At 40.3% G+C, this 27,728-nt stretch overlaps 1 protein-coding gene across 5 annotated transcripts in view; it reads left to right on the forward strand.

Moving 5' to 3' along the window:
• The window catches only part of PLPPR2 (phospholipid phosphatase related 2), a 504,385-nt gene that overhangs the window by 342,750 nt on the left and 133,907 nt on the right, over nt 1-27,728 (forward strand). For 2 of the 5 annotated variants that reach the window (XM_044084610.1, XM_044084609.1), the window contains exon 7: nt 13,386-13,523. The exons of 1 other annotated variant lie outside the window; for it this stretch is intronic. In XM_044084610.1, coding sequence (XP_043940545.1) covers nt 13,386-13,523 — 138 coding nt within the window. The remainder of the gene's footprint in view (nt 1-13,385; nt 13,524-27,728) is intronic. 2 more of the 5 variants (XM_044084607.1, XM_044084608.1) reach the window with 1 other exon arrangement.

Below are 27,728 nucleotides of genomic sequence, written 5' to 3' on the forward strand. Positions count from 1 at the left end.
ACAGGCGGCACTAATTGCACTGCTAGGCTGCTGCAGATGTAAGTACCAGTATTGATGAAAAGTGTCAATATGGTGCATTTTTCTCCAGTTATTTATTTTCTATGTCCCTAAACCTAATTATTGATGATCCATGGAGATAAAAGGTCAAGAGCTAGCAGCCTGTGCACATGGTGGTAAATCTGATTAAAAAAATCCAAAAAAATGTAAGCAGTTATCTTTGCTATTAAAAAATTGTAAGTTTTGATTTACCCCATAAGATCGTTTAAGTCAATAACATCACTTTACTGCTCATTCAGAAATGATGATCTTAACATTCCCTTGCATTTTGAAAGTTCTGTCAAATACTGTTTGTACTGGGGCATGGGACAGGTACTCAGTTGTTAAGATGTAACATATTTTCGGATTAGGAAGTTTCAGTCCCAATTGAGCTAAGTGTTACTGCCCCTAGTGTTATATTTCAGATGCTAGTACTTAAGATCTTGTACTGGGTCCGACTGACCTCCCTTTTTCTTTACATGTCACATATGCAAAAAATGGGATAAAGGGGTTGTGGATGAATGGATTTCTAACAGGTGACATGTTTTATGTTACTTTCAAAGTATACGTCATAATCTCAGAAAAGCACACATACTTTAAAGAGTTTCATTAATGTTTTTCTATATCACGCCAAAGTTAAAACAGGTAACTTCCTACAACAATGCGCTCTAATACAAGTTTACGAAGATGCAGACTGGATCGCCGCTATGCAGTTGTAAAATGGCAATAAGACTGAATGAAAGATGACTCAAGCCTCTAGATCTAAGAAAGATGCACGAGGAAAAGAAATCACATGCAGCTAGCACACTTGCCATTTTCTGAACATGGCAAAGAGATAGTTTTATTTTTCAATGTGGTCCTTGACAGAATCAAGTAAAAGCAAAATAATGTTGGGTAACTGCAAGTGCCCAAAAGCAAGATGCACAATTTGTTTCATGGAATACGGTTCAACATAGTAGATGAGGATAATACAAATCAGGGCGTGTTAATTGCTAGCAGTATTACACTGCATGGTGAAGTTCTAAAATCAGTCTGAGTGTACTACAATGCAACACTGGGCAATGTTGGCAGAGTGCTTAAGCATTTTAAATCTTGCTATAAGATTTCTTTTGTCACTGCTTGGTAGTTGGTAGGATAATGATAGCTAAAAGTACTGCCTTCCAGTGATATCTCTACAACCGTATAGCAGAAAATAAAATTTGTCCATTTGTATTACATCACTGCCACTTAAGTTAATGTATGTACTGTCTAAACTATGTAGCTACCAGGAATACTGAAGTTAAAAGCATTTCATTGTTGTGTAGTAGCTAGTAGTGTATCGCATCCTCCCCCCTCGAGCTGGATACATTTACTTTCTCCTCTCCTCTGGTGGCACAAAAAAAAAACGGACTTCATGAGTTTAAATTTTTTAACTGGACAATTTGTCTGAAAACCGGACAGTTCGGTCAAAAACCGGACAGCTGGCAACCCTATTCACCACACCTGAACAAATGACTTCCATTATTCTATACCCAAGCTGCCTCATCCTGAGACAACAGCAGCAAATTAATTCTCTATCCTTTGGGTGGATTTGGGCCTTGTTTATCTATTTAAACTGACTTTGCTATTGCCCAACATAATGCTGAATATAAAAAGAGAAGAAAGTCAATCTCATTTCGATATGCCCTATTTTGCCAAGCTACTCCCGTCTTACTTTGTTAGTTCTTGAAAGTGGAACTGCAGAACCATTGAAGCTGCCTGCCTACCAGAAATTCTTAGCATAGAAAAAGGGAAGCATTATACGCAGTTGTCATAATTCTCACTCTCATGACTTGGAGGTTTCAAGTTGATTCCTAACAATTATCTCTTTTCTCATGGGGTCCTGTCTTATTCTTAGAAAGGCATACAACCCAAATACAAGAAAGGTCTTACCTATCCAAGTGGACAAGTGTTTTACTTTGGTTTCAAAAGAAGTTAATTAATATAAATTTCTTTCTGTTCTTCAAGTTCATCATTACCTGGTATCTCTGTTTAACAAACAGTTGGTTTATTCCTCTATAAAGCTATAACTGTCAGCTATATATGCAGTGTACCACTAAATCTCCATTTAACCATAAATACATTGATCAAGCAGTCTTTCAAAGACTACTACATTTAAGCCCCCCCCAGCACTCAGAACTTCCAGCTTGGGATACGAATTTTGTAACAAATTATGTCAGATACTTTTCTTGGAAGGCTATTTTCATAGTATGAGTAACTTCAGTGAAAAGGACTTCTGAACTGCAGGCTTTAATGTATAGAGAGCCTTCTACAGATTTTCAAAAGGGCAGATTCTTGGTAAAAAAAAAAAAACATTCCTCTTTATTGCCTTAAGTGAATTCTAAGGTTTGCCTTGAAACAGACCACCCTAATTCTCATTTTTGTCTACAGACATGAAAGTAAAAGAAGGAATTTTGCTTTGTATAGATGCTCATAAAACAAATATTGTGTGGAAAGGACAAAACCTACTAGAGAGTGTCTGTTTTGGTCTATAGACTTTTTTATGCAAGGAAAGTGGGGTCGCCCAGGAGCAAATATTATGTGGAATGGACAAAATATACTAGAGAGTCTGTTCTGTTCTTTGTCTTTTTTAATGGAAGGAAAGTGGGGTCACTCTGTAATCACCTAATTTCATTTTGCTTTTCTTGTTATTGTTATAAGTTCAAGAACATTCTGATGATGGAGTTAAGGCCCACTGTCCAGGTCAGCAGCTATGATTGCGGCCATTTTCAGAAATATGCCAGCTTAAGGTTTTATGAGACTGCCACATGGTCATCCATCCACTTCCTCTCAAACAATTGCAAACTAGATGCACACTGGTGAGGGATTACCATTATCTCCTGGATGAGCTGTAAAGGAGGTGTTGAAAGCTTCAGTGAGTATGGCTTAGCAGAAATTTGACAATCGTTGGTGGCCGGGTTGGGACTAAGTGTTGCAATGAAGAATTAGGAAGGTTTCAGTCATGACATCTTTGTTGTTTCTTGCGTGGTGAAGTAAAATCACAGCAGACTGAAAAATGCTGATTTATCCTCCCTTGAGACAAAAAGGCTGTCACAGCCAGCCCCTTCCCATGACACTCATCCTGGTAATGTGAGATAAGGTGCAATGAAATAGTTCAGCTTGAAATGTTTACATAGGTTCATAGGTTCATAGGTAGGTACTAGGCTATTAGCCCAAGGGCCTACATAAGCCTAGCCCACAAGGTTCCCTGGCTTACGCCACCCAAGAAAGTTATTTCCTTATGCCACTGTCCAGCAGAGACACAGAAGTGATCCCCAGGGTGTATTTCCTATTTCCCATCCACTCATCAAGATTTTTCTTGAAGAGTGCTAATGAACAGCATTGCTTGACATAGATGGGTAGCCTGTTCCAGAGTATGGGAAGTCTCTGGGACAGGAATCTATCCCTCCAGCATGTCCTATTTATTGTGGTGACAAGGTTTAGGTCCCTAGAGCATGTAGCTCAGAGGGATTTCATTAGGTGTAGTATGTCCAACAGCTCTGGGTTTGACATAGCTTTATATGTTAGGCAGAGTTCACCTTGGAGTAGGCAATATGCTACAGAGTAAAGCTGGAGGTTTTTGAGGAGGTCAGTGTAGGGCATTTGTTTGAGACCAGTAATCCTCTTTGTGAGGTACTTCTGTGGCCTTTCCAGCTGCTGCAGAAATCTTGTGAGGTAAATTCCAAAAGGGGCATTGTACTCTATAATGGGTCTAATGAGTGTCGAGTAGAGGGAAACAATGACCTTTTTTTTCCTGGATGAGAACCCTTTTATGATGAGGTGTGCCACGTAGAAGGACTTCCTGACTACTGTGGCAATGTGACTATCAAAGGAGAGACAACTGTCCCCCTGGGTCCCAAGGTCTCATCACAAATTCGGTGTTAAGTCGATTGCTGCCTATATGGGAGTTCATGGGTACCAAAGGGGATGACACTGCACTTTTTGGCATTGAGCTTGAGGCCATGGCTCTGACATCAGGCATCTGTCTCAGTGAGGCCCTTCTGTAGGATATCAACATCATTTGGGGACTTGACTATGGCTCCTAGTTTGCAGTCATCTGCGAACTTCATTAGCCAGAGGCCTTCTGTGTTAGCCTGTACTTCAGAGACGTAGATACCAAACAGGAGAGGTCCCAGGATGGAACCCTGTGGTATTCCACTTGTCGCTGCTTTGAGGTCAGATTTGGAGTCTGCAACTTTTACAGTGTGGGTTCTGTCAGTGAGTCATTTGGCAGTCCATCTTGTGACATAGGGATTTATACCTAGTTTAGTGAGTTTAGCTATAATTCCAGAATGGGGGATGGTGCCGAAAGCCTTGGCGAGGTCAAGATAGGCTGTGTGAACCACCTTACCCTCATCTACGATTTTGGTGAATGCCTCAAAGAAGTCGATCAGGTTCAGGAGGCATGATCTGCCTTTCACAAACCCGAACTGGGTGGGATCCAGAGTTTGGAGGTTACCAATGCTTTGTTTATGAGTTCCATGATGACATGTTCCATGGCCTTGCAGACCAGGCTCGTCAGACTAATAGGTCGATAGTTTCTAGGATCAGTGGTGGCTCTTCCTTTGTGGAATGGGATAACTGTTGCTGTGCACCATTCAGTGGGCACAAAGCCTGATGCAAGGCTATCATTTAACATGGTTCTTAAGTGGGGAGTCAGTTCGTTCTGAAGTTCGTGTAAAACAACCTGGGATGTTGTCCGGTCCCATGGATGCTGTGTTTTTGGCTTTAGAGAGTGCAGCTTTTACCTGTGTAGTTGTGATTACAGGGACTCTGCATTCTTTCTGTATAGATATGGGCACTTTAGGGGGTGAGGGGGGGGTAAAGTTAGCACTGAACCTATCTGCCAGGATGTTGGCAATATCAGTTGGTTTTGTAATTTTCATGCCATTGTGCTGTAACTCAGAGCAGATCTGGGTGTTGCCATCGAGATTCTTGACATAGCTATAGAATGCTTTTTGATTGTCCTTAGAATTAGTGGCAATTTTGTTTTTGTAGGTAGATTTGGAGGATCTTATAAGGGATCTCAGCTTCTTACTGAGGCTGACCAGGGAGCTCCTCCACTCATGGGATTTTACTCTCTTTTGCAACAGTTTCTTCCTTCTGTTGTACAGTTTGTTTATGGCAGGGGACCACCAGATTGGCTTCCTTTTTTTGGAGGATAGCGTCTTGGTTCTGTTTGGGATAGCATGATCCATGCACTCGTGTAAGTGCTTATAGAGTGCATTTGTGTAGGATTCAGCAGTTGTAACTGTATTGTCCATCTGCATGGGTGTCATGAAGTTCACCATTTCTGTCTTAAGAAGCATGAAGTTGGCTTTGGAGAAATTTTTTTTCAGTGGTTTCCTTAATGGGGGGTGGGGGTAGGATGTGGATATCAAGGGTGATTAGCTTATTGTCGGATCAGACCAACAAGGAGTTGACTTCAGGTATGGAACACTGGTCACTCATGTTGGTAACAACTAGGTCTAGGATATTGTTGCCCCTGCTGGGGGTGTGGATAAGTTGATCCAGGGCATTGGAGTTTATGAATTCCAGAAAGCATTGAGCTAAGGAGTTGGTACATGAGTAGTTTTCCCAGTTAATGGTGGGGTAGTTGAAGTCCCCATTATTAGGGTGTTTGGTTGAACCCTAATATTTTCCAGAACATCAAGAAAAGAGGAGTGGGAATCCTGGGGCATGGTGGGGGATCTGTAGCAAGCTACAATTTGGATTGCAGTTTTGCCCAGAGTTAGTTACACTTGGATAACCTCGGATGTATTATGCTGAGCAACTAGCCTTAAGGTGTGGCTATCCTTAATGAATATGGACACACCTCCGCCTTTGGTGTTTCGGTCCAGGTTACATGGCCGAAAAGTTTGGTATGAGTTATAGCCTGGTAGTGCAGGGGTAGTCTCTGGAGCCTTGAACCAGGTTTTAGTCACTGCACAGATATCGATGTTCTCCATTTTTAAGGAGTGCCTCGAGTGAGTGCATTTTTTGATTTAGAATTCTAGCATTGAGTAGCATTACCCTCAGTTTTTGTTTGCCTGTTCCTGTTACAGTGATGAATTTGTTATTTGAACCTTGCCTAAAAAAGGCACTATAGGGGCAGCAAGAGCCTTAGCCAGTATCTGGAATCCCAGTGGTGACAGGTGCAAGCCATCTGTGACAAAGCATCGTGGTCTGTCGACCATGTCATCCCAAGCAGAAAGATACTGGATCCCCTTAGAATGACACCAGAAGCTTAGCCAATTGTTGAAGTCAATCATTTTGTCCTTGTACTGTGGTATCATTCTGGAAGATGGCAGAAAGTTACTCAGGGCTAGGGTCATACCTGCCTGAGCTACAAGATCGGAGAGCTCTTCCATGTCTCTTTTCATGTAGTCCAGGGAGGTACGTCTCAGGTCATTCACATCAAATGGACAATGACAGAGTCATATTTGTACTTGTTGTGGAGTGACCTGAGTGCGTGGGTTATGTGGCGGATCCTGGCACCCAACAAGCAGCTGACAGTAACCTTCTCCTTGTTTAGCCTGGTGAGTGGGACATCAGTGTGCCTGACTATAGAGTCAACTATGACTAGTGTGTTGGGTACATTGTTTTGCCTTTTTAGCTGTGGTTGAGTGGGGGATGGAGGTTGCTTGCGTTTCTGCTTTGGAGGTCTCTGTTGCTTATGCAGATTGTTATTGAGAGCCTCTGCGAATGTTTTTGTGTTACTATGTGTGGATTTTGGTGGTGTAGATTTAGTGAGACTATGTGATGAGTGTGGCGTGGTGCAAATGTTTACCTTCTCCTCATGACTGTCAAGTTTAGTCTTGGTTGGAGAGAGCTTCACCTCAAGTTTGGCTAGTTAGTGCATCTCTCACAGGTTGTAGTGTTGGGTGGTAGGAGGAGAGGGTTGTCTGTGTACATGAGGCAATTTCTACATTGCCTCTAAAGGCCCAGATTCATCAGATAGACAGGAGAGAACTCTGGGAGCTGACCCTTGTACATGCCTGAATAAAAAACTATTTTCCTCTAGATAAGTGAGGCAAGTGAGTACAAAAGCTGCTTTTCTCTAAGCAAGTGAGAAAAGTAAGTACAAAAACTGTTTTCCTGTAGGTAATGAGGAAGGTTGAGTGCTATAGTAATTAGTAGCTTATTTAGTGCTGACAAGTTCTGAACAAGTGCTGAGCATGAATAAGCAAATTTAAGTGCTAAAACTAAGAATCTGTACCTGCACTAGATGAGTTACCGGAAAGAAACAAGTGCAAATGCAGGCTTTCAAATCAGAAAGTTGAGAGAGATGGAAAAGATTGCCCAAATGGCCAATAACTATAATTTCTGGGCCAGAACCACTCCTTATGTGGTAGACAGGCTACCTAGTGGTTACCACTCCCACTGATAAGCTAGAAGGCTTCCCTCCAACACAGAAAGGCTTGGGGGGCTCAGAAGCTTACATACAATCCTGGATACAGCAAATCTGTATCTGGAACACTAGTTACAGGAAAGGTAGGAAATAGGCTTGGGAGAAAAGTAGCAAAAACAGTAGTAAAGACAATTCACATGCAGTGCAAGCTAGCACACTTGAGTATGTAGCAATATTAGACCAAACACAGTTTAAAAAATGCAATTAAATTAACAAGGGCTAAAAGCAAGTGCAGAAAGAGTTTATTAGGTCGAATGTGGTAAAGAGATGGGACTGGGGAGTGTCCCGGATCAAATCTACAGTGGGGCGGGCAAATGCAAAAGCCACCAAATTTAAACTACAAGCCAAAAATAGGAAGGGTGGGTGGGACAAAACAGTTTCAACAGAGATCTAAGCAGCAACTAGCAGTCTTCTTCTTCTTTCAGCTTTTCCCGGTTAGGGGTCGCCACAGCGGATCACCTTGTCCACTCATGATTGGCAGTGGAGTTTTTACAGTGTCGAGTTGCCAGCCCGACGCCCAACCTTCCACAGAAGGCACACACACGCACACACTCACACCTAGGGCCAATTTAGAGTGTGCAATCAACCTACAGCAAGTCTTTGAGATGTGGGAGGAAACCAGAGGACCCAGAAGAAACCCATGCGACCACAGGGAGGACATGCAGACTCTGCCGAGAAGGCACCCCAGCTGAGGATCGAACCGGAGAACTTCTTGCTATGAGGCGGTAACGCTAACTGCTGCACCACCATGGCCACCCACAAGCAACAACTAACAGTACAAACTCTAAAACCAAAAAATATACTCAGCTCTGTATATTTGCAGAAAGACTGGAAAGCAGTCTCTCAGAACAGGGAGACAACAGTTTCAACAGAGATATAAGCCACAACTAACAATACAAACTCTAAAACCAAAAATAGAACAGGGAGACAACAGTTTCAACAGAGATCTAAGCAACACTTAACAAACTCTAAAACCAAAAAATATATACTCAGCTCTGTATATTTGCAGATAGATTGGAAAGCAGTCTCTCAGAACACAGGTTCCAGCAATTAAATGCAGGCTGTTACTAACAGGTCTAATTTTATGCAAGTGATTCTTGAGTTAGATAACACACAAGCTGTAAAAAACAGTTACACCAACTGAAGACACTGCAGAAAATAGGGGTGGGTGGGGGTGGGTGGAGAAAACAGTTTCAACAGAGATCTAAGCAACAACTAACAGTACAAACTCTAAAACAAAAAAATATATACTCAGCTCTGTATATTTGCAAATAGACTGGAAAGCAGTCTCTCAGAACAGGGAGCCAACAGTTTCAACAGAGATCTAAGCAACAATTAACAAACTCTAAAACCAAAAAAATATACTCAGCTCTGTATATTTGCAGATAGATTGGAAAGCAGTCTCTCAGAACACAGGTTCCAGCAATTAAATGCAGGCTGTTACTAACAGGTCTAATTTTATGCAAGTGATCCTTGAGTTAGATAACACACAAGCTGTAAAAACAGTTATACCAAATGAAGACATGGCAGAAAATAGGGGATGGGGTGGGGAAAACAGTTTCAAAAGAGATCAAAGCTACAACTAACAGTACAAACTCTAAAACCAAAAATATAAACAGTTTCAACAGAGATCTAAGCAACAACAAACTCTAAAACCAAAAATATACTCAGCTCTGTATATTTGCAGAGAGATTGGAAAGCAGTTTCTTAGAACAGGGAGACAACAGTTTCAACAGAGATCTAAGCAACAATTAACAAACTCTAAAACCAAAAAAATATACTCAGCTCTGTATATTTGCAGATAGATTGGAAAGCAGTCAGTCAGAACACAGGTTCCAGCAATTAACCCAATGGTTGCCTTCCAACTCTGTGAGAAAGAAAACTGATAGGGTTATCTGAAAACACAGAAGAGATACTACAAGCAACCAAACAATCATTACTATTTACTTCATTAGACTGGCTGCTTTCCCACTGGGCAGACAATAATGATTGCCCTCCTTCTCAGCTAGTGTAGAGCAAGAAGTGTGAAATGTAATACTGTGAGTTAGCTCTGGCACTTAAATGAATGTGTCAGTCTAATTAAAAACACTGATTTCTAAGTCTGTGCCAATGGTGTAGAGTGATAATTTTAAAATTAATTAAAAAAATGCCCTCATAGGTAGGTTACCAGCAAGAGGGGCACAAGTAACTGCAGTGTCTGCCTATAAGATGGTGTACCCCTTTGTCCGACTCACCTTCCTCGGTGCATCTGGGATTCCTGGGAAAGAATGGGCATCTAATAAGGTGAGGCTTGGTGATCAGCAAGCATGGTTGGGGGGATTCCTAGTAAAGAAAAGAGAGTAAATTCTGAAGCTTGCTTTTATACCTTTAAAGCATGTGGGTAGGGGGCTTCAAACCCTGCACTCCTGACATCATAGGCTGTGCCGCCCCTTCCATTGTTACTTATGCAGACTAACTGTGGGACCACTGTATCAGGAGTGAGAGTGGGGATTCTCTGAGATACCTCAGGTTTAGAACTGAGTATGCACACCCCTAGCCACATTTAAATTGTTGCTGCTGCCATGACTTTAGCAGTGATCCTTGATCTTTTAATGGGAAAACCATGTGTTGGATTTATTCAATGTTTAACATGCCTCTAGGTCAGGATCCATGCCACATCTAATTGAATTACCTGACTTAAACAAACAGTGTCTTATAACCACAGTTCATAAAGTTATCAGAGGAATTTTCTCCTCAAGCAATCACTTAGAGACTTTAGTCAATTCATGCTACCCCAACTTTATGAAAGACATACGTTACTCACCACTATGTGGTTTAGGCAGAGAACAGCTTCCCTGTGCTTAAGTACATAGCTTCCTCTAAAAGTAATTTTCATAACATTCTGAAAGTGGTACTGAGTATAAATGTCAGCCAGTAAGACCATCCCCTGTGGTACTGATTACAAACTTTAGCCAGTCAGATCATCCCCTGTTGTACTGACTATAAACTTCAACCAATAAGATCATCCCCTGGGATACTGATTATAAAGTTTAGCCAGTCAGATCATCCCCTGGAACACTGACTAAATTCAACCAGTCAGGTCATCCTCTGGGGTCCTTACTATAAACTACAACCAGTCAGATCTGGGGATATTGACAATAAATTTCAGTTAGCCACATCATGTCCTAGCATTGTTCCCATGCAAATGATATGGGAATAGGCTTCTTCACAGTTCCTGAATATTCAGTCAATTATTATTCTGTTTTGAAAGAAGTGAGGAACTTTGTACAGCCTCATAAGTCTTCATGACTTTCATGAAGGGTGAAGAGGGAAAACAGAGTAACCAAACAAGGCCTTAACAGTGGCTTAAACTGGGCATAATTTTCTTTGACTGAAAACATGAGAAGTCACTGATGGTAGTGATCTAGGGACCTAACCTGGCTTGTGGCCACTTCTGCTGTTTTTCTTTGAGTTTTTTTCCAAAGCGAACAGAAACTACAGCCAAGTGTTTCTCTGTTCATGCCTTTACCAGACAACCCATTATACAGATTTTCACAGAATGTCCAGATTTTTGCCTCATATTTTTTAGTCTGTTCTTAATAAAATTTGTGGTTTTCTGGCAAATTAATGAGGACTGAGGTCACTAAATAAGGATGTACATTTGAGTTTAAGACTTCATATCCTTCAGGAAATGTATGCTAATGCAAATCATGTTATTCTAGCAACTTTCTAAGAGCAATATTTAAAATCTGTCCCTATTTTTGCCCCCCCCCCCCCCCCCAGTCACTGCTAAGAGGCTAAGAGGTATGCTGGACATGATTTCCAGAATCATCTTCTTTTCAGAACAGCAGTCTTTTATAGTATCTTGGTGGCTTGGATAGAATTATTTGCCATCTGTAGTTTTTCAGTACTGGAGATGACATTTGTCCTTATTTGAATCTAGAGAACTACTGCTTTGGATAGTCCTGTGAGTCAGCATCTGCCAAAAGATCATCTTTAAATAAGATATTTGTGATATGAATCCTAGCAGGTGACACAGTGGTATAATGTCTGGCAGTGCTTGGTATGGACTTCAGTCAAATGATTTTTTTACCTGGAATTTATCTGGTCTTCTCCATGAATTCTGAATTTCACATGGGTACTTTGTCAATGTCCCAAACACATTTTCTTTGCATCATTTGGCTATCCCGGGCTGTCTCCAGTTATTTTTTTGGAATAGTGATCTTTACTTCCTTGCTTGCTGTCCTTCTTACAGTCATTAGTTGCATGACTTGACATATTAATAAAACTAAATAAACAAACATCAGATCTTCAGGAATGTGTCTTGCAGCAGATACTGTAGCTTTCTTCCTACATAATTTGTGTTTAGTATTTAGTTGATGCTTATTAGAGATAATGAGGTTTCATTTAATTTGTATGTTGACCAGTAATGGCATTGTTCAAAGCATCAAAAAGGGGGATTAAGAGTCTAATACTGATTTGGGAAAGCAATTTAAAACATGTGAGGGACTACCAATTGCATAGTTGTGTATGCGGGTACAGGAACATTAGATGGTACAAAGTCTACAAAGGAAAACTCCTGGAGTAGAATCACATTCAGAATGTCATGCATTCTATGAGTATATATATTTTATATGGACTACTCTTGAAGATTTGTTGCTACGGTGAGTACATCACGTTATAGTTGTTCTTTTGAGTGAAGAAAAGATAACCCTATCTTTCCCACCACTATAACTCAGTGTAATGAATACAATATAAATCTGAGAACCTTAATATCTATCTATCTATCTATCTATCTATCTATCTATCTATCTATCTATCTATCTGTCTATCTATATTGCTGTTGTTAACATATACAAATGTGTGTGTGCTTGTTGACACAGCAATATGCCCAAATTGTTTATCTGCTAATAAAACGGCAATGTATCCTTTTGATGATAACTTTCAGACAACAGCAACACTAATTCAGAGACCAGCATTTTGTCTTAGAGCTTATGATTCAGTACATTCACAGAATTAACCTAATAAAATGAATACCAAGTCACTGTGCCATAAGGCATCCAGTGTAGCTAATTAGAGTCTTAGGGTAACTCGTTGTGTGGTTAATTTTTGTTTCATCAGTGGGACATTTTTTGAATATGCTTTTTTCCTGAGATGGTGTGACCTCAGAAATGATTGTATTTAATAACACAGTCACTCCCATATGAGGTTATAGAGGATTTCTCTATAACACCAAGGGCTGACTCTTTCAGGGAGTTTTTGTTTCATAGATTTGTTTAAGTATCTTATCAAAGAAATGGGACTCAGTCACACAACCCATGTTTGACTCTTAGATACGAGAGGCTGGGTTTTGTTGAGAGAGGTATAGAAGACATTAATGTTCTTGCATGTCAGCCAGAAATTCTTGAAATCAGGTGATAGGTACCAAAGAATGTCAGGGGAATCAGCAGCATAATTATCTTGTCCATTCATGGAATTGCCTACCTGCTGTTGGTTAGGAAGGAGGTATTATGCTGGGATACAGAGGCCAAGGCATATAGCATTAAGACAGAGATGGGTATAAAAACAATCATGAAGACTGTTGGTTAGTCAACCTGAGCTCTGTTTTGTGCCAGTTGATGATGGCCTTTGAAAAGGAAAAAAAAATACTAGTTGTGTTCCAGGCTGGAAACCAGAGGAATACTGATTAAGAAAATACATTGTATGGCTTTCTGTCAAGAGGTCAAATCTAACCATACTGGTCACTTTAATATCCTTGTTATACACCTGGAAGATAAGAACAGGAAGTTAACAGTCAGCAGTATGACATCAGCAAGCATGTGATAGTGTTTAAGCATGACACATATACATGGTCATGTCTTAGTGAAAAATATTCTTCTGTTTACCTTCACAGGTAAAGGCATAAACTGTTGTAGTTTGATGTGTTTTTGTCTCCTTTCTTAACTTTTCATTGGTCATCCAGGTTGTGTGTGTAGTCAGTAGCTTCCAGACCATGAACCCACCACAGAAGAAGGTCTTGGTACAAGAGAAGAAGCTGAACCCACCAGTGATGCCACTGCCATGTTTGGAAAGTCCACTTGAAAAGTTAAGTGATAAACAGGTAAGGGAGGGCAGGTTCACAGCACTTTCAGAAGAGTTGTCAACCCTTGTATTAAGCAAGGCAGTCCAAGCCTTGTTGAAATTCATAGACATAAGATGGGCTTATCTACAATCTAAATAATTTGAAATAGTATGCATATTTTAGGGACAAGACATAACAAACAAACAGCTGTCGATTGCATTTAACAGTGGGATTATCCACTGAAATCATTTGACAAATTTCAAGGTATATGGTTGTATCAGATAGAAATATTGTGGCAAGTGAAGAATCCAAATGGCTATTGTCCAGTACTTTTCAGCTGTGTGTGATAGTTAATCCCCCACACTTCTTATGTTCCATTATTATAATTGTTCAATGATCCTCAAGTACAGATGTCAAAGTCATTCATGGAAACACTGGTGCACTGTCTCAGCATTAGGTGTAGCCAAATTAAAATGCTTGTGTGTGTTTGTGTGTGTGTGTGTGTGTGTGTGTGTGTGTGTGTGTGTGTGTGTGTGTGTGTGTGTGTGTGTGTGTGTGTTTGTGCATGCATGTGTGTCATCTGTGTGTGTGTGTGTGTGTGTGTGTGTGTGTGTGTGTGTGTGTGTGTGTGTGTGTATGCACATTCATACATGTATGTATGTCCCTCAAAGAGGGGGGGGGGCTTTGGTTGGTCATAGGCAAATAGATCAGCAGAACATTCTGATTTGCTAATAATGGTATTAGACCGTAATGGTAATGTGATGGGGCCTGTCTGCAATTTCTGTAAGTTCCCAGCTTTGCCTTGGCACTAAAGTGACATTGTAGACAATTTTATATTTAAATATGCACTGTCATAAAAATGACAAAATATACAGAGATTGCAAATTTTATAGAAACTATGGTGAAACTGTAGTATGATGGGTGCTGCTTAGAAAGTCATCTGTGTAAATGTCAACCACTTCATTGACATCATTGTGTGAATAATCTCATCACTTTAATACATTCCAACTGTGATATCATGCAGCCCTGAAAAGAGTCATGTTCTTCTCAAGAGAACGTGTGAGCTCAGTGTTAGCATATATAAGTACGAGGGTCTGGAGTGAAGCTCCCACATGAGGGATGCAGGGTCTTATCCTCCCTGCAAAATAGCTTTTTGCTTTTGTGTTGCCATAGGTTTCTGATTGTCAGATTAATTAATTCAACTTTATGAACAAAAGCAATTTCTACATGTTTGACTTTGTGAACGAAATCCGTTATTGATCTACATGTTAGCCAGCCTAGGTACAGGATGAAAGAGTAGATCTATAGATGTAGTGTATAACCTCCAGCTCAGCAGTTCTTTTTTGTAAATTTATCCTTGTTTATATAGTATGGAAATATCTTTAAACTTCACCAAAAACTGACTGTAATATTAAAGTTTTCATTCAACCCTCACTACTGTAAATTACAGACCCATATTGAGAATTGGACTCATTTACTTTTTTTTCTAATAATTTTTTATTTTCCAAATAATATAATGTTTAACAATACAATCATCAATAAACAAGTATTATAAACCTTTATATACACTAGGTACAATTGACCTGAACAAAAGAGGGGAAAAAATTAATAAAACATATGAAATTAGTAACAAAAATTCATGATATTCAATTAATAAAGTATAAAGTTACACATTCATTATTTAGGGTTCATTTTAATGTCTCAATAAGAGTTAAATTTTTTTCCCAAGGATTGTTTTTCCATGTTTTAGGTGAAATTCTCGATTCCTTCACCTTGATTTCTAATGTCGCTGTTTCTTCCATCAATCTCAAGGATTCTTCCAGAGTAGGTTCTTGTGAAGACTTTCACTTTCTAGTTATACATTTTCTTGCCACAGCTAGTATGGACCAAAGTAGGTACAGATCTTTTTTATTCATTCCATCATTTAAGTGGACTAAAGATTTGGTTAAAATAAAGGTATAATTTACTTTTTCGTAGGTAGATACATCTAGGTACTAACTGAGGTATAGTGTGACTGCTCAGTTTGAATCTACAAGCCAGAGGTGAACATTTCATAGGCTGTTCTTTCAGGGCATTTCTTTCAGAAGCAGTGATTGCATTACATTTAGATGCATGCATACATGGAGATTTATTTTAGTAAAATTTTAATAATGTACAGAAGATAAGGATGAGACTAAAAAAAGTAAAACAAACAGTTTACCAATACCATATGTTGGCTTGCAGTGCAACTGAACTATGGTAGTAGTAATTATACATTTGAGTTTAAATGAATGGCATGGTGTTCAGTGCCCAGGTTTACTGCACAACATATTTATTCTCACCCATAGGTAGGAAAGTGAAAAACTGCATCATGTCAGAAAAAATGTATTGCCTACAACCTATAAAAGTTGAGCCCCACTGTAACATAACATTTTGAAACCACTGACGTATTACTGCCTTAAGTTCTGCTTACCATGTTCTTCATACTTTTCTCAATTTATTGACCAGACATTTTGACTACAATTGCTGCAGTTCAGATTCACTGCAAGCCAACATTCAGTAATAACTAATACTTGCATGACAATAATATATCTGTATTGAGTTGGTTATGTTATTGTCAATCTAAATGACAATCTGTTATATTACAATTTTAGTATTAATGTTACACTTCAAATATATAGATAGCATATATAAAATAGACTAATTGCTTTTTAGGGTGATAAATGAGAGAGGTGATGTGAAAGCAAGAGATGTTTTCTTTTCTTTGGGAAACTTACATACAATTAAAAAAAAAGATTTTCTATTGGATTTAGGTCTGGGTTCTGGCTGGGCCATTCCAAAACTTTAATTTTCTTCTGGTGAAGCCATTCTTTTGATGATTTGGATGCATGCTTGGGGTCATTGTTGTGTTGAAATGTGAAATTCCTCTTCATCTTCATCTTTCTAGCGGATGCCTGAAGGTTTTGGGCCAAATGTGACTGGTATTTGGAACTGTTCATAATTCTCTTTACCTTGACTAAAGCCCCAGTTCCAGCTGAAGAAAAGCAACCCCAAAGCATGATACTGCCACCACCATGCTTCACTGTGGGGATGGTGTTCTTTTGGTGATGTGAAGTGTTGTTTTTGCTCCAAACATACCTTTTGGAAGTGTGGCCAAAAAGTTCAACCTTGGTCTCATCAGACCATAACACATTTTCCCATACACTTTTGGGAGACTTGATGTATTGTTTTGCAAATTTTAGACAGGCCTGGATGTTTTTCTGTGTAAGAAAAGGCTTCCGTCTTGCAACCCTACCCCATAGTCCAGACATATGGAGAATAAGGGAGATTGTTGTCACATGTAGTACACAACCAGTACTTGCCAGAAATTCCTGCAGCTCCTTCAGTGTTGCTGTAGGTCTCTTGGCAGCCTCCCTGACCAGTTTTCATCTTGTCTTTTCATCAATTTTAGAGGGACGTCCAGTTCTTTGTAATGTCACTGTTGTCCCATATTTTCTCCACTTTTTGATGACTGTCTTCACTGTGTTCCATGGTATATCCAATGCTGTGGACATTTTTTTGTACCCTTCTCCTGACTGATACCTTTCAACAATGAAATCCCTTTGATGCTTTATAAGCTCTCTGCATACCATGGCTTTTGCTGTAGCAGACAACTGAATAAATGTCAGGAAAATTCTACTAGGACAGCTGAACTTTATTTAGGGTTAATCAAAGTCTCTTTAATCGATAGCAGGTGTGCACCCAAGAAGACTGAATGCTGTAATTAAATCAAAAGGTGCTTCAACAAAGTATAACTTTAAGGGTGTGCACACTTATGCAGCCAGCTTATTGTATGTTTATTTTTTATTTTTTCCTCTAACAGATTTTGTTTTTCAATTGGATTGTACAGGTTATAGATCATATTAAAGATAGGAAAAAGTTTTAAAATGATTTATTGCAGTCTCATTTTTTATATCACAAAAACCTGGCAGTTTAACAGGGGTGTGTATACTTTTTATATCCAGTGTGTGTGTGTGTGTGTGTGTGTGTGTGTGTGTGTGTGTGTGTGTGTGTGTGTGTGTGTGTGTGTGTGTGTGTGTGAGAGACAGAGTGAGAGAGAGAGTGAGAGAACCATTGAGAAAAGTAGGCTTGGATTGTATGTCTCATATGTTTATTTGCCATCTGATGGTATAGAAACAGTAGTGGGAATGAAATAACAGTTCTAAGCAAAGGCAGTTTTGTCTGATTAATGCATGCAGGTTGGTATCTTGCCATAGTAATTTAAGATTATACCTCATTTTGCAAACTAATATCTCAAGATTTTATTTCTACAAAAGAATACAAATTGCAAAGTAGTACATGCTTATTTACCTGTTCACTTATAGTTTCATGTGTCAAAAAGTAATATCATTTTTAGAAATGTGATGTGCCATTTCATTACTTGGGTATAGTTCTTAGACGTGAAGTGCCCATTAGTTACATTAACTATAAAATATTTAGCTCAGACTTGACAATTTGCACTTAATATAGTTTAATAATTAGCTAAGCAGATGATTTTTTTAGATGTTATTGAATAACTTCAAGTACGGTGGAGAAGATGGACAAAATAAACAAGAAAATTCAGATTAACAGTATGTGATATGTCTTCCACCATTTCTGTCAAATGCTATAAAAGTATGTCATGCAAAATAGTGGAGACATCTCTTAAATTACAAACATGGAAATTTTGTGTATATTTTCTGTACACGTGAAGAATATGTTGTGAGTTGCTGTATTTCTAAAAGTAGTCCATTCATTTGTAATTTAGTGGCTATCTGAACATGTATGTATGTATGCTTGTAAAAGAGAGTTTGAAAAGCAGACAAGGGCTGTGTGTGTGTATTATTCGGTTAAGACTTAGTTCTGCTTTGCAGTTTTCTTTTGGCAGCTTTTGTTTTAAAAAAAACAGCAGCAGGAATAAAATGGTGGTGCTGAGAGAGACAGAGAGAGAGAGAGAGAGAGAGAGAGAGAGACGGTGGTGTCTGATTATATACAAGCAGGAGTAATTCATGTTAATGTATTTTTTAAAGAAAACTGAGCTAGCGTGGGAGGCAGTCTAAAACAACTATTAGTTTGCTGGTTTCTGACACTGAAAAACGAGACTGGAATCTCATCCTTCATAGCTGTTATTCTTCCTTATGCTCTCTCCTTGAACATTAAAAAGGAATCTATTGTGTGTGTGTGTGTGTGTGTGTGTGTGTGTGTGTGTGTGTGTGTGTGTGTGTGTGCACGCGCACGCGTGTGTATGTGCGTGTGAGGGACAGAGAGCAAGAGAGAAAGGGGAAAGACAGCAAAGTGGAAACGGACTTTAGTTATGGCTTATGTTTTTTTTTTAATTTGGCAGCTATTACTATGCAAACAGTACTTCAGATAAGGACACTATGAAAGACAGAGGCCCTGCTATCTAATTATGAGCATTCTGCTTGGTGTTATAACATCTGGGTATTTGTCCGAATGCACTGCATTTGGTCAAGGTGAAATTCCACAAGCTTCAGTGACTACAGGAAAAAAAAAACACCAAGATGCAGAATTTTGATAATCATTGCTGGTGGGGTTTCTAAGTGCGTGTCAGCGATGTATTGTTTTTTGGGGAGATACCTCCCTTCATCAAGTAGATGTGATCATGGAGTTGGTATGTATAAGTTTGCGGTATGGGAGGCTTGTCACCCCACATTGGGAGTACAGGAGGGCTTGCTCCCCCTGCAAAAAAATGCTTAAAGTTAAAATTTTTGCCCTTCTATCTTTAGGGCATTTTTGTTAGAAATGTTGGATTGCTGGCTTTGTAGACATTGACATTTCATGCTGGTGTGAATGACCCAAGACGTACCTCCCTGGACTACATGACAAGAGACATAGAGGAGCTCTCTGATCATGTAGCCTAGGCCAGTATGACCCTGACCTTGAGTAGCATCTTACCCTCACCAAGAATGATGCCACAGTATAAAGACAAAATGATCAATTTTAACAATTGGCTAAAGTATTGGTGTCATTCAAAGGGGATCCAGTGTCTGTCAGCCTGGGATGACATGCTCGACAAGCCACGTTGCTTTGCTAAGGACGGCTTGCACCTGTCATCCCTGGGCTTTTGAATACTGGCTAAGGCTTTTGCCACCCCCATAGTGCCTTTTTTAGGCAAGGCTCAATAGACAAACCCTCCTCCACAGACAACACAAGGAAAAATAAACTAAGGGTAATGCTGCTCAACGGCAGAAGTCTAAACCTCAAGATGCATGCACTCGAGGCTCTCCTCAATATGGAGAATATCGATATCTGTGCAGTAACAGAAACCTGGTTCAAGGCTCCCGAGAGCACCCCAGCACTACCAGGTTATACCTCATACCATGCTTTTCAGCCCCAAAACTCGGACCAAACCACAAAAGGAGGGGGAGTATCCATATTCATCAAAGATACCCACACCTCCAGGTTAGTGGCACTGCACAAAGCATCGGAGACCATCCATGTGCAACTAACAGTGGGCAAAACTGCCTTTCAGTTTGTAGCCTGCTACAGACCACCCTCCCAAACTCATGAACCCCACTTGGCTTTCCTGAGAACACTGGAGAATATAAAGGTCTCTCCAAACACCATCATATTGGGTGACTTCAACTACCCAAACATAGACTGGGAGCACTACTCAAGCCCCAACACCCTCTCCCAACAGTTCCTAGAATTTATAAACTCAAATGCTATGGAACAACTGGTCACCACTCCCACAAGAGGTGAAAACATATTGGACCTGATCATCACCAACATGGGGACTCTATGTTCCATACCAGAGGTATACCCCTCATTGGTAAGATCTGACCATAAATTAATCTCACTGGACATCCATATCCCATCCCCACCCCCAGCCAAGGAAACCACGGTGAAAAACTTCTCAAAAGCAAACTTCACACTTCTCAAAACCAAAGTGGAATCCTTCAAAGCCCCCGGGCCAGTGGAAAATATGGCCCAAACCGTAGAATCCTTTACAAAAGCATCCTATGGACACCTACAGGAATGCATGGATCGTGCTATCCCAAATAAAACCAAGACTCACTCCTCCAAAGGCAGGAGACCTGTCTGGTGGACCCCAGCCATAAATAAGCTATACAATAGAAGGAGGAAGCTACTACATGATAGAGCAAAATCCCAAAAAGGGAAGACATCTCTGATCAGTACTAGCAAGAAACTACGATCCTCATAAAATCATCTAAGGCCAGCTTCGAAAGAAAAATTGCACAAGATGCTAAAGATAATCACAAGGCCTTCTTTAGTTATGTCAGGAACCTGGGTGGCAACTCCCAGATATGCTCTGAGTTAGTGCAAAATGACAAAAAATACACTGAACCCACAGACATTGCCAACATCCTGGCAGACAGGTTCAGTGCAACCCCCCCCCCCCAAAAGAGCAAATGTCTATCCCAACAGAATGTAGCCTCCCTGACATCACAGATGCACAGGTGAGAGCTGCCCTCTCCAAAGCAAGAAACACAGCATCAATGGGACTGGACGGTGTCCCGGGCTGCATCTTGCACGAGCTCCAAGAAGAACTGAACCCTCACATAAAGTCACTGTTCAAGCTCAGCCTTACTACAGGATATGTACCCAAGGAATGGAGTACAGAAACAGTGGTACCACTCCACAAAGGTGGTGCCACAATGGACCCCGGAAATTATCACCCTATAAGTCTGACAAGCCTGGTCTGCAAAGCTATGGAGCGTATCATCATGGAACTCATAAACAAAGACATTGGAAACCTCCAAACACTGTATCCTACCCAATTCGGCTTTGTTAAGGGCAGATCTTGCCTCTTGAACCTGGTCAACTTCTTTGAAACAGTCACCAAGGCCATAGATGAAGGGAAGGTAGTCCACACAGCCTACCTGGACCTCGCAAAAGCCTTCAACACAATACCCCACTCGGGCATCATAAATAAGCTCACCAGCTTAAATATCAACCCCTATGTCACAAGATGGGTTGCAAACTGGCTCAGGGATAGAACCCACATGGTCAGAATTGCAGATGCCATGTCAGACTCTAAACCAGTTACAAGTGGCATCCCACAGGGCTCAGTCCTGGGACCTCTCTTGTTCGGTATATATTTCTCTGAGGTACAGGCTAACACAGGAGGACTATGGCTGACCAAGTTCGCAGATGACTGCAAACTGGGTGCCATAATCGACTCACCGACTGACACAAGCATCCTCCAAAAGGGTCTCACAGAGATGGATAACTGTTGCCAGAGCCATGGCCTAAACCTAAATGCCAAAAAGTGCATAGTCATCCCCTTTGGGAAAAACAAAGTGCCCACAAATTACCACATAGGTGGTAATCCATTAAGTACGGAAGAAGTAATTAGGGACTTGGGGACCCAAGTAGATAGCAATCTCTCCTTTGACAATCACATTGTCAAAGTGGTTAGAAAGACCTTCTATGTAGCCCACCTTATCATGAAAGGGTTCACATCTAGATCAAGAGAGGTCATTGTGCCCCTCTACGCATCACTCATCAGGCCCGTAATTGAATACAATGCCCCATTTGGGATGTACCTTACTTGACACCTGCAGCAACTGGAAAGACCCCAAAAGTACCTCCCCAAGAGGATCAATGGACTCAAACAGATGCCCTACGCAGTTAGGCTAAAGAAACTCCAGCTCTGCTTAATTGCTTACCGTCTACTCAGAGGCGTTCTGTGCCTGACGTATAAAGCCATGTCCAAACCAGAATTAATGGACATGCTCCACCTCAGGAAATTCAAATCCCTTAGAGCCACATGCTCCAGGGACTTAAACCTCAGCGCAGAAATAAATAGGACATGCTGGAGGGACAGATTCATATCCCAGAGGCTCCCCTCACTCTGGAACAAAATCCCAATCCATGTTAGGCAGAGCCCCTCAATGACCCTCTTCAAGAGAAATCTTGACGAGTGGATGGGAGATCGTAGGTTTACCTCTGGGATCTCTTCTGTGTCCCTACTAACTATACAGAGGCACAGTCAACTAATCTAAAAGGGTGGCGAAAGCCAAACACACTCTGGCTAGGCTTATAAATGCCCTAGGGCAGATAGGCTATTATCAACCTATGAACCTATGAACCTAAAAGAGAGGCACTGTGGGTGAGTTATACATACATACGTACATATATACATGTTCAGATAGCCACTGTTATTCAGGGAGAACTTCTGGAAGGAAGTGCATCATATGGCACACTACTCTCATTATTCATTAGCATATTTAAAGCTATATACTTCATACATTCCATCCAGCTTTTTCTAGTTATAGTATATATGTATTTAATATACATTATAGAACACAGTGTGTATCACATCACATTGATTTGTTTAATTTAACCTTAAATCTGCACTAAACATTTCAATGATTTTTTTTCATGAAATAACATATTTTGTACACTTTCAAATGACACTGCAATAAATGCAACTGTTCACTGTTTAGTATCAGGATCACCTCTCAAATTGTTCTAATATATTTCTTGTTTCTTCAGTGATCCTCCAAATCTGGAGTCATCCTCCTCATCATCGTCATCAACCCCCTTTATCCATTTTCTACATGGGGTTAGGGTTTTGCATCAACTGTCTCTGTTTCAATTCACTGTCATTCTGCTACCTTATTTGACAATCATGCCTGATCATCACAGGTCTTTTCTCACATAATTCATCCATCTCTTTGCTGGACACCCTCATTTCCTCTTGCCTTCTTTCTGCCTGTCTTCACAAGATTGTCTTCTGCTTTCCTGCATATGTTCCCATGCCACAGTAATCTGTTCTGTTTGACCTTCTCTGTAACTAGAGCTACTTGGGCTTCTGTTTTATGTCCTCATTTCTTCATCGAACACTGTGCATCCTATCAACAACCTCATGCACCTGATCTGCATCACCCCTAGCTTCCTCAATTGTTCTGCCTTTACTGCCCTGTTTTTTGTATCGGTACAGTAGAACTGGTCATGCTACTGTTTTATAAAACTTACTTTTCAGCTTCTTCAGCACTCTTCTGTCACATACTGCACCTGATACTCTGTGCCAGTTGGCTGCAGCCCCTCTGATTCTAACTTTAGCATCCTCATTCAGACTTCCTTTCTCCACATCTCCTCTTGGATACTTGAAGCTGTTAAGCAGTTCTATTATTTTCCCTTCTACCTCAGTTGTCACTTCTTCTGATTTCTCCCATTTGTTGCCATTACAACTGTCTTAACTGTACTTAGCTTCATCCCATGTTCCTTCAGTTCTGCATTCCATTCTCCTATTGTTTTGAGTCTGCCTGTAATGCCACATCATCTGCATACAGCAACTTTGCTGATCTGTCCCCTCCCATCTGTTTACTAATGTAGTCCATCACCAGTAAAAACATCAGTGGGCTCAGAGTCCTGATACACACCAACTCCCATTGGGAGCACTTTGTGAGTCCAAACATCATTTGTACTTGTGTCATTTGGTCCCGTAACATAGTCTGCACTGATTCTACCAATGTTTCTGGGACTTTAAACCACCGCAGGGCTGCCTGAATCATCTTTCTTGGGAGTCTGTCATATGATTTCTCCAAGTCTAGAAATGCCCACATGGACTCTTTCCTCATTTCAAGCTTCTTCGCAACTAACTGCCTCACTGCAAACATCAGGTCAGTTGTGCTGCATCCTCATCTGAATCTGAACTGTTCATCTTCCTATTCAGTATATTCATTTATCAATCACCCTCTCCAGAACTTTCACGCATTGTGACAAGAGTTTGATACCTCTGTACTTCCCACAGTTGTGAATGTCCCCTTTGTTCTTGTACCCTGGTACTGATATGCTTATTCTCCAGTCACCTGGGATACACCTTTATCGCCATACTGTTATGAATACCCTCAGGAGCCATTTCTTCTCTAACTCACCCAACATCTCAATCATATCTGCCTTGACCTCATCTCAGCCTGCTGCTTTCCCTGACTTCATTTTTCTAAGTGCTGTTCTTACTTCTTTTAGGGTGGGTTCCTCTTCTTCTTTCATCCTAGGTTGTGTCTGGGCTGGCTTCTTTTGGGTTTTCTTTATTCAGAAGATGTTGGAAGTATTCCTTTCCATCTGCCTTTGTGGACTGATAAGCAGGTTTTTGATAGCATCTCTTATGAAGGGTGTCTGCTGACTTTTCTTTCTGTCTTTGCCTTGTAACCTGATAAAGTTTCTTTATGCCATCTACTGAGTCACTTTACAGAAGCTGGTAGAGTGTCTCTGATGCCCACGTTGAGTTTATGATAGGGTGAATTACTTTGGACCTAATTATATCCTCTTCCCATAAAGGCTTAAAGGGCCAAGCCAGACCCCCTCCAACAAACTGAAATTTTTGAGACTAGTTATATCCTCTTTACATGAAGGCTTGATGGGCCAGACTGTGGGAGGTGTACTTATGGTTGCCCATAACAGGGTCATTGAACTACTCTGCCTTACATGTGATAGCAGGATGAGTGCCCAAGTTTGCCAAAGGACACAATGCTGCATTTTTGGCATTTAGTTTGAGGCTGTGGTCTAAGCACCACTTGTTAACATGTATTTGGTCCTCTTGGATAATCAGGTGGTCAATTTATGACAGCTCCCAGCTCCCAGTTTGCAACCATCATTGTGGAACTTTTGTCTCGGTCTTTCCTGGCAAGTTCTTTTCTGATCTGTTTAATTAAATTAAGTGACTAAGTATATAAATTAATAAAGAGTAAAACATGTTGCTTGCTGTCCTATTTAAGGTTCATAGGTGATTACTGGGCTAACAACCCCAGGGGGCCTTTTTAAGACCAGGCATGCTTCCCCCAAAGTAGTTAGGATCAAACTCTGTATCTTGTGCCTATGAGGTAAGCATTCTAACCATTAAGTCAACCCCTCCCTCTCATTAAAAATGAAGCCATCTCCCCCCTTCTGTTCCTCAGGAATTCTGGACCGAATCTCATTGAACTCAGTATTAAAGTCTTACTTTTAAGAGTGTGATATGATTTGTGTTAACTCCAGGTTCCATGGAAATCTGTCAGTAGCTGGTCTGCGATTCGAGACAAGTAAAGGGGACACAGTGTTGGACAACCATTTTGCCAAACAGACTGGTGCCTTGAAAGAGATTGCAGGATATAAGAAGTGAAAACAAAGTTGGACTGTAACTTTGAAAACTGAAATAAATAAATTGGACAGATGACTTAAACAGTGTGAGGCAAGATCAGGAAAATACTGAAGGAAATTTATATAAAGGAATTTTGCATAATAGGAAACCATATGATAGACATATAAGAAGTAATGAAGGTAAAATCATATAAATCGATAAACTTTGTAACATTTACATTTTATTCTCAAACACAACAGATTGTAGATATATTTTCAAAATCTTATAATTTGTCTTCACAAAGGTGTGGGGATGGATAATTTGTGCTTCTAACACTCCAGTAGCTTCAGATACTGAAATTAAATTAGATTAGATTGAAAAAGTACTGTGCAAACTGGACCCAAGCAAAGCATTGATAGAAGACAGAGTTAGTAATACAGTAAAAGTTGAATAGCCGAACATTGATTATCCAAAACATCAGTTATCAGAACCAGCCTTCCAAAGTTTACGGGTGGAAAAAATCATAACGTCTGAACATGTAAACATTATACTTATTCACTTGAGCATGTTTTTTGAGCTTGTAGCCAGCTCATTTGTGAAAAATATTCTTTATTGTCCACTGAAATTGCTGAATGGTTGAAATGTGTATCCCTGCATTCAGAAATAAACAAGATTTTAGAAGTTTCATATCTGGTTCAATTATATGTTTGATTATCTGAACAGTGTGATTATCCAAACTACCATAGGTCCCAATTAGTTCAGATAATCGACTCTCTACTGTAATAATAACCTGAGAACATTTCAGCATGAATATATAATATATTTGCATTTGTTATTCATTATGTCATTTAAGAATGGAGAGATTCCTCATGATTGGAGACATGCCCTTTTTAAATCCCTTCTTTATGGGAAAGGGGACTAGGGCAAACCTACACTCATATAGATCCATAAGTCTACTGTCTTGTGAAAAAAAAAAACAATGGAGAAGGTTATTTTTGGATTACATATTGTCTGAACAGGAAAGATGGGTCTTAAAACCATATACCATGCATATATTTAAAACAGATCTATAACTATCTTTAAAATGATGTCCCTATGCGAAAGAAATAAAGGAGGAACTCCCAGATATATCAAGAATTGGTTGATATGATGTTATAATTACTGAACCAAACATCCAACATAACTCACTCAGTGCAAAGTTCATCCCTCTCCCCTCCCCTCCCCCAAAAGATAAAGATACCTATGCCCAGGAGGATCCCTCTCCAACAACGCCTCAAACATCCTCTCTCTCTCCAAAAAAAAAACACAGCATCACGCTCCAACTCTGGCATCCCCCGGCTGTGTGCTCCACCCCGCTGTAGCCTGGATTTAACTCAATGTTTAAACAGCTGTTTAGTCTTACAGCTGTTAAATCTGCCCTCACCCTGTGAGGGCGACGCAGGCTGTGGTCCCATTTCTCAGCATTGTGTCCCCGATTTCGGCGAAGCAGTTTCCACCGACCCTGAAATCTAGCCCATTATGGAGCTGATATATAAGAGGAAATATAAATAAATACATAATAATGAACTCATAGTTGGATCCAACTTTCATGTCACCTTTGGTTCACTTTGTCTGCAGCAACTCAGTTGACTTTGCTTAGACAGTCACCAACTTTTTTGAGACAGTCACCAAGGCCATTAATGAGGAAAGGCAGTCCACACACCACCCTGGACAGGGCAAAGGCATCACCGCCCACTCAGCCATCATATAAACCCATACATCACAATCTTGAATGTAAACATCACAAACCCACATGGGCAGGCAAAGGTGGAGCAGAGTTGCTGGGGTCAGAGTTGCTGGAAGAATGTCACCACAGGTAAAGCCTGTGTCCTCCCACCACTCCCATACAGGGCATCTAGTTGTACAAACAACATCAGTTACTTTTCATACAAGCAAACACAGGAGGGTTGAGGAGCGATACAAAGACAGATGAATCGCAAACAAACACATATAGTCGCCAGACATCAAACTGAGATACATATCAGAAGGGCCTCAGACACAGATAAAGATAACCAGAGCCAATGTATAGTCAAATGCTCGGAAATGCATAGTCCGAATAGTTAATATATAAAACAAGGTTGGGTTACTTTGCCAATCATATAGTGGGCAATCCACTGAGCATTAGGAAGAAGTCATCAGGGTTGGGGGACCCCCTTTGA

The sequence above is a fragment of the Protopterus annectens genome, chromosome 9.part0 (genome assembly GCF_019279795.1).
Source record: "Protopterus annectens isolate FY-2018-M chromosome 9.part0, PAN1.0, whole genome shotgun sequence".
Taxonomy (NCBI): Eukaryota; Metazoa; Chordata; order Ceratodontiformes; family Protopteridae; genus Protopterus; species Protopterus annectens.